The sequence below is a fragment of the Lipophrys pholis genome, assembly GCF_963383615.2.
Source record: "Lipophrys pholis genome assembly, chromosome: 8".
NCBI lineage: Eukaryota > Metazoa > Chordata > Actinopteri > Blenniiformes > Blenniidae > Lipophrys > Lipophrys pholis.
In genome coordinates this window covers 19782185-19793076 of record NC_137630.1, presented here as the reverse complement: position 1 = coordinate 19793076, position 10892 = coordinate 19782185, and the positions used below count along the sequence as shown (strand labels likewise).

At 39.9% G+C, this 10892-nt stretch overlaps 1 protein-coding gene across 1 annotated transcript; it reads right to left on the bottom strand.

The window, feature by feature from the left end:
• Nucleotides 1-226: 226 nt before the first annotated feature.
• On the bottom strand, nt 227-6831 carry LOC308113728 (kelch repeat and BTB domain-containing protein 12-like). Its single transcript, XM_080470172.1, has 10 exons — nt 6696-6831; nt 5077-5274; nt 4771-4952; nt 4557-4689; nt 3483-3716; nt 3026-3384; nt 2637-2910; nt 1885-2032; nt 1607-1804; nt 227-1386 (listed from the first exon to the last, which is right to left on the bottom strand). The coding sequence occupies exons 2-10, from the start codon at nt 5245-5247 to the stop codon at nt 1238-1240; spliced, it is 1848 nt and encodes a 615-aa protein (XP_080326298.1). The 5' UTR covers nt 5248-5274; nt 6696-6831; the 3' UTR covers nt 227-1237.
• Between the last annotated feature and the right edge of the window lie 4061 nt (nt 6832-10892).

Here is a 10892-nt window from a genome sequence, read left to right as displayed (position 1 = left end):
GCTGCAGAGGAGGGAGGAAGGCACGTAAGGAATGTTATTGCGGGTCAGACTCACCACAAATCCTCCACTTCAGACAGAAATATCCGTGCATGTTTTTTGTTTTTTTCTCTCCATGCGGTGGACAAAAATACACAATGAAAAATACTTTGAAGAACTTGGAAAAGGAATGAAATAAGAGGGTGGTGTTGGCATCACACTAGAGTTTGGCTTTTTTTTTTTTTTTTTTAAGTTTATTCAAACTCACAAGGGCTATAATTGACAGCAAAAAGGAAAAAAATTGGTAACAAAACAGTTTTCAATATTACCTTGATTGCTTGCAAAAACGCTTCTGAGCTTCACAGTGTCACAAATCAACATAACTTAATTCTCTCAAACATTGGTGTTTTGAAAACTGTGGCTGCTTAAAGAGAAACCCCAAAACCAAATGAGTAATTATTGCAGTTTTTTGTGCAGTGGCGGCTGGTCAATAGATGGCGCCGGGGCACCGCCTCCCCTGGTGGAAGCAAGAGGAATTTTTTAGTTTTTTTTAAATATATGAATAAACTGTAATACTGTCGAAATTTGTTTTTGTCAACACACTACTTCAACTTTCTCCAGTGTAGTTATTTTTTCAAGGTTTCTTTCAAAGCATTCTGAAATGCTTTGAAAATTGAATTGATGTGTTGTTTGAAAATATACCTGATGTACCTCATGTTTTCCTTAAACTCAGACTAACTATCATTTCAAGTAAACCAGCCCCAAAACACATTCATTTTCTAAAAGGGACTTAATGAAGCATCTGCTTGTATTCGTTTACAAGTATGCTAATAAAAGAGTCTTAATAAGTGCTCTCTATTCACTAGCCATTTCAAAGAACCATAATGTTTCATCTCTCAATCTAAAAAAGGCAAGACTGTTGTAATGTGGCTTATAAACGCACTGTATTTAAATTAAGTTAACATTGGCTGAAATCGAATACTAATGAAGAGCATTGAGAGCGAAGAGCAAGAGAATGAAGTGCATAGTTTTTAATCAGCTCAAAGACACATTTGTCATCTGCTGTTTTCCAACTTGCCCCAGTTTATTTACAGCACAAGATGGTGTGTTGAGTTTCTCCCAGAAGCAGCGAGATAAATGACAAAGACAGCAATGGCTAAGCCTCTCTTGCATACTACACAATGAGGTCTACATGATAGGCAGGTGTATTCATTTACCCACCAACTGCAAGTACCAACCAAAAAGAACAGCCAGAAATGGATTAGGGTGTGAGGAAGTCTCGAGGATTGAGATTCGCCACCAGACAAACATCATAGCTGTCGTGCATGGCTGCTCGTCTTTCCACCACTGTCCAAACATTGTCCGCAGGGTCCAATTCTAAAATCTCCTTGGTGATGATCTCATGGCGGCCTGCAGACATGAGAAAGAGTATGTGATGGCTGAACAAAATCTAATTTCCAGAGACATTGTCTCTTCTGTTAGCTACCATTCCTTAACGCTGACGCAAATAGAAGCTCTCCCTTGGGCTTGTGCAACAACAAGCCAAAAGCATTTCCGCCCCAAGTGAATGTGTGCCCAGACATTATGCAAAAAGCTGTAAAAACACAATCAACAGACATTCAATACTCACTGGCTCCTTTGTAATATCCACAGAGGTAAAGCTTTCCCTCCACCACCCCTGTGTTAGAGGCGTTGGTCCGAAGAGAAAGCAGGGATGTGGGCAGAGTGGGTCCTGCCCTCCAGGTGTCTGTGTTTGGGTTGTAGATCTCCACAGAGCTCAGACAACGACGTGATTGTCCACGATCCTCACCATCACACCCGATACCACCTGAAAACACACATGTAGCAGTTGTTCCCATGCAGAAAACGAATAGTCCAGGTTACAGTTATACAGGCCTGCAGTTTTACCTAATACATAAATTTCTCCATTGAGGACAGCTGTGCCACAGCGATACCTGGAGTATTTCATCCTGGCACACTGTGTCCACCTGTCTTTGCCCGGCTCAAACAGAAACACACGGTTACTCAGCATGTCAGGTTCCTCATCTGGCTGCTCCTGAGAAATGAGCAAGGAGATTCATGTAAATGTCAAGTTTCAAGTAACATAATAATGGCCATTATGAATGTAGTAAAGCCAATAATGAAATAAAATAGTAAAAGATTTTTTTAGAACCACAATTGAATATTGCATATGAGCCCTCAATGAATGGATATGATAACTATCCCATCCATTAGACCTATTTGTGATAAGCAAATTACACAAAACCTTCCAACACAGCTCCAACTTTAATGCATGCAGTTTTGTCATAAGTGAGTTCGAGTTTGCCATTTTCCGATTCGCCTCAATCATTTTGACTGTGATTTCTGAAGGTACCAGAAGGGGGCGTTATAGTCTGAAAATATATACTCTACAGAGTCTGCCTTCAAAACATGGCTCTTTAATTGCACACTTAATTGTTATTCTTTTGGCAATCACTCAAAAACTGACTGCAATTGTGCGTTTGAAAAGAGCTTACTGCGTCACTTTAACAAATCCTAGGATTGTCATCGTAATTCAATTAAGATATAACAAATTAAGAAATAAAGTTTTTAAAAGCATATTTTCAGAGCTGTACTATGAGGACATTTCCAACATGTTTTAAAGTGACAGTCCCGTGTACCTGTGGCGTCCATCCTCCCAACACGTAGAGATGCTCCTTCAGGCTCACAACACAATGACAGGCTAAAGGAAGAGGCAAAGGAGCGAAGCTCAGCCAGCTGCCTCCTCTCTTCAGAGACCATCTCTCCACGCTGTCTGTGATAACGTAGTGATTACGTACTTTCATCTGCCCACCTATCAAGTAGAGGGCATCACCTACCAACCCTAAAGCGTACATGTCCCTGTATGTTGCTGAGCACAACTCCACCCAGTTGTTCTCCTCTGAATTATCATACCTGAAACAAAAAGAGGAACTTTCACAGCAGGGTTATTTGATAATACATATATTTGTGTATATATATATATATATATATATATATATATATATATTGGATCTATGACTACACACACCTGTACACATCAACTTTCTTCATCCTGTGTTGGTCTTCTGCCTCTATTGCCACCACAACACTGTTGTCTGTGGTCACTGCTCCTGCTGTGATTTGCCCCACACCTCCACAGCCCCTCAGTGGAGAAGGGATGTAATAATTCTTTCTACCGTGGGGGGCAAAGCAAAAACTGAGGTCAGCACATCCTCCTCGGCGGGCAGGAACTCCCTCCATATTCACCCCACCCAAACAGAGCAGCAAGTTAGTCGTCTCCATGCCGTAGCGAAGAGCAGGCCGTGGAGGAGCTGAAGCCTCACAGAGACCTGACGTCTGGAGAACAGCATCGATCATCCCAAAGCACTCTGCGTCGCGGAGCAGCACCTGGAAGATTCATCCAGAAGTATGGAAGTCTATCATGTCACTTAGTGAATGTTGAGAAGCAAACTGACTTTCATGAGCCTCCCCTTATATGCCCTCACCGGGTTTCTCCTCCTGGCTTTGCGTAGAAATCCAGGGTCTACAAGCTCCAGCCGCACTCGTCTGAGTAGCTCCACGGCCTGAGCTTCACTTTGCGAGTCGCCCCTACGCCTTTCCACCCAGCGAAGCACCAACTCCAGCACAACCTCCTCCTGTGATACGTTGAGGTCGTCCAAACCCAACAGGTCACAGAGACTTTGGGCTTCCAGTTCCAGTACTTCCTCTTCTTCACAAACCTAAAGAGAACAGGATCAACAAAGCAGCAAGAAACATTGTCAACCAGAACGGGCACTGGGTAGAGCGCATACCTTCACCAACACCACATTCGTTTGCGGAACTGAGTCAGCATTGCTTGCATCACTCACACCGGAGTTTCTGGAATTTGTGGTACTGAGATATTAGCTGTGAGCTACCCGGAGCAGAATAAGCAGCCCTGACTGACGGCGCACTGCGGATCTCCAGTGTGTCCACAATGGAGTAAATATCTTATCTCTCCAGGAGCTGTCCCAAAATCTAATTGATTGGTTCTTGGATGATTACAAATCATCCCAGAAGATTTTGTGTATTTTGGGTCAGTAGTTTTTGAGCAAAGTTGGTTACATACATACATACATACATACATACATACATACATACATACATACATACATACATACATACATACATACATACATACATACATACATACATACATACATACATACATACATACATACCCTTCACCCCAACGTTCGTTGGTGAAGGTAATGAATTGGGGGAAAATTAAATAACACAGATAGGTGTTAATCCATAAGCGCTGGAGTGAAAAACGTGTTAAACATTATTTTATTCATTCCTAAAACATGCCTACACTTTAACCTTGACTCTACAAAACTAATCGCACTTCTTGTTTGAACATAAAACCTGAAAAACAAGTCCAATGGAACAAGGCCCAAGTCAACTGTGATCTCGACTTCCATCAAAGAGGCTTGTGAAGTACTTTTTTCATCAATCAAATAAAGAATAAGTACTTTTTTTTTTTTGATCTTTACTCTGGTTTTGTGTGTATTTGCCATTACGAGGAATAAATACTCCACCTGTGCAAAGTGTTGACAGAGGTATCGCAAGGCACAGTCAGCGAGACTGGTTGCCCCGAGGTCTCGAGCCCAGTGGTACAAACCAACACAGTTGGATGAGTCCATGCGAGCCTCCATGTGGCTCTGACACAACCTAAATAAAATGGAGATGATAGGAATCATTACTTCTGGACCAGGTCATACGTCTTTTTAATAGTTGTTTTTTTTGTCCAACCTAAAGGCTCCGTCCACATGGAGTAGGAAGGCAGCAGCAGCCACTCCCTGGATATTACTGTTAGAAAGAGGAAGCTCAGCGCTGTACATGTAATCCAGCAACAGCTCCAGGCTCTGAGCAGGAGTGTCTCTGAGAGGCACCTCTCCTCCCCGGGTCTCCTTCAGGCCACATGTAAACATGGCCTGAGCACAAATGTTGATCAACAGGATAAAACCTCACGGCGTCACCATCACATTTACATCTTGTCATTCTGACATCATCCTGTTTGATTTAAAATGTACAGTGCGTGGTACACGGTCAGGTTACCTGGAAATAAGGACTGAACGCAGACAGCACCACCTTGTGGCAATGGAAAGGGATCCCCTCTGCCAACAGCACCACATCAGTCAGCTCCTCAGATGCTCTCATCTTTTCCAGCTGGCTTAGCAGAAGTGAGCCATGTTCTGACCGCACGGAGTCCAGTACGTCAGCATCCATGGTTTCCTCCTCTGGATGTCTGCAGCACTTCAATCAGCATACAGAGACACAAAACTGTGGATGTGTTGGAAACACATCAATGTGTGTAAAATTATCAGGAAAATTTTAATTTTGATGAGAGCCACATGGTGGCGGAGGGGTTAGCGGAGGCCTTCCTTTGTGGCATTTGCATGTTCTCCCTGTACGTGCGTGGGTTTCCGCAGGTACTCCGTTTTCATGTGAGATTAATTAGTGATCCTAAATTGCTCCTAGATATGAATGTATGTTTGTGAGGTCGTCTGTGTCTGTGTGTTTGTCCTGTGATGGACTGGCGACCTGTCCAGGATGTATTCTGCTCTCGCCTATGGTTAGTTAGGATTGGCTCTATAGTCCTGTGACCCTGCACAGGATTAAGTGGTATATAAGTTAGATGGATGGTATTTTTGATGATTAATTTAATTTCTTAACAACTACAGTGCTCTCGCTCAATCCAAAATGTGAATAAAGCACGAACTGGATTATTTAAAAAAGTAACAGTCAGGTTTTGTCTTTCTGAAGAGAATATCTCAGTGTCAACAATTATTTGGCAAGAATTGGTGCACAGAATTAGACAACTGAATGAAAAACAAATATATTTCCTATCTACTTGTGTATTTACATCTGTTAAAGTCAAAATAATGAGCAAACGACGGAAAATTTACAACAACAAAAAAAAGTTCTAACATTTCCACCAAAAAATGATCAGTGAGCAATAAAGCTACACTTCTTTTTAATAACCGTCACAAGCCTTCAAACCATGGACTTTTATTTGCTTACAACCAACTTTTCGTGCAGCAACGACGAAAACCTCCAGACATTGACCACAGAGAGGTTTTCTTTCACATTATATCTCTTGTTTAAGAAGAGCTCACAAGTTCTCCATAGGGTTAAAGTGAGGTGACAATGTCATCTTTAAAAAAAATCGATAGATTGATGGACTGGAATCTGCCATTTTAAGTATTGATTTTAATCTAATTTATCAAATTACCTGCAGGTGAGTCCCTATGCTAACACATTTGATTTATTTTTCAAGTGAGCGTATGGATCATGTGACTAATAGATTTCACAAGGAAGTCAGCTTAAAAAAAGCGTGTTTAACATTTTGTGTGATGCAAATGATGACTAATATCGCAGGTAGCATACCATTAACAAACAGAAGGAAACCTCTCAGGCTGTATATTTGTTGTTTCTTGGGAAGATTTAAAGTTCTTGTTTTGAGAAGACTTTGTAGAACTTGCCATTGTTGACATTGTTTTTAACTAAGTCTGCCTCAGAGCAACTGGCCAACAAACAAAGTCACATACTTAATAATGACACTACAAGTGGCTAAGCTAAACATACACATGACACCTCATAGGCCTGTGCAAGCACAGCATGAAAAAGCACTTTAGCGTAAGTTTAGCCGTGAGCACGTGCAGAAAGAAACATACCTGTGGTGTCCAAAGGTTACCCCAGGTCAAGATTTAGACCCCCAAAACTGCTACTGCATCAGTTATGATACCATTGAATACAACACAGGTGGCTGTATTTCTATTTACAGGCTCGTCTGTGTAGCTCTCATGCAGTGAAAAGAGCACGCTCACCACTATGAAGTTTAAAATAGACCAGCAAAGGCCAGTGGGGCTGTCGGTGTGTTGTGCTCTCAGAGTGCTTGCCACCACTTTTTTAAAGATGCAGTTTTGCCAATAATTTCACAGGTAAAACTTAATCTTGCATATTGTTGAATAGTGGTTGATATTATGTTTTACACTATAACCATATGGCGCTGGATGTTGGTGTCTCATAGGCATATAGGTAATATAGTAGTCTTCGGAAAGCAAGAAATCAGTAAATATTCCATGAAACAAACAGAATTTGATTATTTTATCAAAACTAAGAAAATATAGTGCAAATGATCAGCTTTTTAAAATTTTGAAGATCAATGCAAGAGTCTGCTTTTTCCAGAATTATTTATGTTGGAATTTTTATTGTAATTATTTCTGTCTTCTGTGGAATTATTCAGCATTTGTCCATTCATCTTGAGTGGACTCACTTTGTGTGACACGTGCTAATGTTAAAACAATAAAGAATTACAATAGTCGATTCTTACCTTCAAAACTATACCTCAGGTAATGTTACCGATAGGAGTCTGTTCATTTAAAAAGGACTGGGACACTGCATGAAACAAAAAACGAAAAAAAAGGACAAAAACATCTACAATAACTCATCATCTCATTTATCGGATATTTACAGACTTTTGTTAATAAAAGCGAGAATTTCTCTTGAAACTGTAAACTGTCTTATGTTGAATACCTCATATGCTGTCAAGCTATTGTTAAAAAGTGAATGTTTACGAAGCATTTTTTTCATATTTATATTCATACGTCACCCTTCAGCTGAACGATCAGAAAACACGTTTTAAGACGGAGAATAGTTAAGTTATTATGTCTTATCCACACTTCTTTAGGATGTAACATAAGCTAAATGTAGTGAACTCTAAAAGCGCTGGTGTAATTCTGCATATACACAGTCGCACACCACATGACTTTTATTCTATAGACTTAATGAGAGTCTGAGGTCCAGGTGTCTGGAGGTGTGTCTGCTTGTAGAGACACATAATTGGAGGAGATGTAAATGTCAGTACAGTTTTGTTCTCCGACAGTGTTTTCACGCTCGGCTGAACATAGGGTATTACATAACAGCGTGTACCTTGCAGTTTATAGAGTTAGTGTGGATTAATCACTGACACTCAGTCACTATGTGAGTACAGTAACTTTTCTGCACATGTGAAAAGGGCCTCTTTCCATGTGTTTGTGACAGACAGGATTGCTACCTTCTTTGGCCACACGTTTATGTCAGACAGGCTTTAGTTTACCTGTCTACCTTGTACCCTGACCGTCACCCAGTGTCAGCCGTGATCGGATCCATACAGCCATCTGCTGTTCCACACGGTACATTGTTTGTGCCTCTCAGTAGTGGCGAATTGGATTCTTGTACCCGAGAAGTAGAAGGGCTGGAAAGCAATCCCAGTCTACAGTGCATGTTGCCAAAAATTGTTGTTGTGAATTCCTGTAAAATGGAGTAGACAAATAGAAAATATAATTCCACCATGAAAACATTAAATCATCCCAACCTCCTGCCAACAAATCTCGAGTGATTTCTAGGGGACACAAATTGATTTTCCAAATAATGGAAAAAAAAAAAAAAAAGCTTGCAAAAGGAGGCGGTCCCGATTGGTGTTTGTATTAATTGGTTACTTTAAACCATGTGACGCATGGCACAGCAAACACAGAAACTCAAATTGCACCATACCAATATAAAATCCTCCATGATAGGAGAGTGAGCATCCGCGTCGTTGTGTTTGTATTCCTGCTGTTGCTCTTGCATAGTTGTAAATTTCTAAATGTGACTTGACTGACCCCAATGTCTGAGCAGCTATTGGATAGATTGATATTAGATGGCATTGACAACGACACAACTTCTCTTTTTGCATCATAAACTGTTTCACTTTGTTGCCAAAATTACAACACTGACAATGCTTTGATCAGCCTTCACTGTTTTGAGTCATTTTTCAACCAAGCAAGAATTACAGGAAACAGTCACATTATCAGTTCTATAGCTGCTTATCACATAAATTGTCATGTTTAGTTTGCACAGATTGTTATATACTTTCCTCACCGCCTTCACCTCAATGTCTTCAGAAACACTGTTAAAAATGTTTGCTGAGTCACCTTTTTCTTGCTACTTAGTCAAGTAGTTATGGCCTTTCTGTTCAGAGCTACCTCCAAAAAACAAAAAACAAACATGTTTTCCTTAAAAAGCAGGTCAAAAGAACACGTTCTGTCCTCAAGGAAATATACAACCTTCACAGGTTATCACTGAAGGCATTAGTGCTTCACCTCTTTCTCTAAGCAGTTCAATGATTTATCTCACTATTTGCCTTATGATAAGAGCTAATATAAACAAAGAGCTTTGTGGCTACATTTGTTTAATGCTTGCCTTTCTTTGGCTCACTTGTGTTGTTTGCAAACCATTGCAACATGTGTTTGCATGATTTAAAAAAAAAAATTAAAATTTTTTATGCTAGTTACTTTCATAGGAAATTCCTGAGGATATCTTTTATAAAAACCTGTATTTGCCGCGACAATACAAAATAGTGTGAATGCATGAATGCACAGACAAAACAGGCCTGGTCAATTTTGGACACAAATTCACAAATGTGATTTTAAACCTAATGTCCATGTAAACTGAAAAGGGGAATTGTTCAGAGAAAACAAGCAGCTTCAGACTTTTTGTACCTGGTTTAATTGTCAGTGAGTGTTCTCGGAGTTAGTCATCCTTTCAACTCTGCTCAGTCATCAAAATGTTCCAGAGATTGACATGAGAGAAACCGGGGCCAGGGTTAATATGTGCAAGAATGTTTCAACGCTGTGTCCAACACTCATCTATTGCTGTTAGTTATTTTGGTCTTGACATGAAACGCCTTCCCATGAGTCAGTTGTTCCTTGACGTAAACACCAAGGACGCGTGGCGGCGCTTGCTTAATGATCACTGGACCTGACAGTTTAAATCGACAACAAACATCTGTTGTTGGAAGCATTTCAAGTCAAGAGAAAGGGCCAACAGTGGTACCACAACATAAACTTTGACTTTTGAGGTTAGCAGAGGAAGGAACCAGCTCCACTCCATTTGAATCAAACAATACCCTACGACATCCAAAAACTTTATTTTTTCTTTTTGAGAGAAGTTTTAGTGATCATTTTCATCATCATCAGTAAAAGCAGCTCAGAAATTAGTGAGGATGTTCGATTCAAACACACATACAAAACCTTAAGGTATATATCTTGTAACACATGTGGAACTCAAGAGGAAAACCACTACAACTGCAGTGAACAAACCAGCTTTCCATCATCTGTTTGCTGGAAGCACATCCACATTTGTTCCTTCTGTGCAGCAAACATAGCTTATTAAAACCTTAATCATAAATCCATTCAATACTCAACTGTTATTCCCACACACGGTGACTAGCTGTGGTCAAGGGTTTCAACCTGTTGCACTGACTGGGAGTAATAAATGCTTATTAATTCAACCTTTATGTAATATTATAAACTTATCATTTAAAAAATTTGTTTTGAATTGATGCTTGTTTTTAGATCATTTTGTTCTGCCAAAGCAAACGTGTTACCAAACGTAATGGTTAAGGGTTGAATGATAATGCCCCCATCCATCTCATTTTTCTACTTTGAACACGGTCTTACAACCCACATCTCAATCAGTAATCAAAGCATATTTGACCGATACCCTATTAAATATTAACTAAACTTAAACACTATTTAAGGGGTTCTGTCAACTCTGTGACTAATGAATTAGCGCTATGAGGTCACCTTGTTCAAAGTTGAGCGGTCCTCTATTTACTAAGCGACAATTCTAAAGTGACACTTTGGACTCCTTGAGGTAAAAGTGACTGCAATGCAAACATAGTGTGTATAAAACTTTATTAGGAGAGCTCATTCCACTTGTTTCAATTGAGATTTTCAACATCTTGTGGTGATGAGGAAGAACCTGGTATATACAGTGGGGGTAGTAAGGACACATACATAAAATAATGTCTTTTTTTTATTAAAACAAATTAGGTTGAAAGTAATTTA

Coding starts and splice junctions, on each gene's coding strand:
- LOC308113728 (XM_080470172.1), bottom strand. CDS start 5,247: ATGGATGCTGACGTACTGGACTCCGTGCGGTCAGAACATGGCTCACTT. Junction 4,953..5,076: donor CGTTCAGTCCTTATTTCCAG/GTAACCTGACCG, acceptor ATTTGTGCTCAG/GCCATGTTTACATGTGGCCT. Junction 1,387..1,606: donor TGGATATTACAAAGGAGCCA/GTGAGTATTGAA, acceptor TCATGTCTGCAG/GCCGCCATGAGATCATCACC.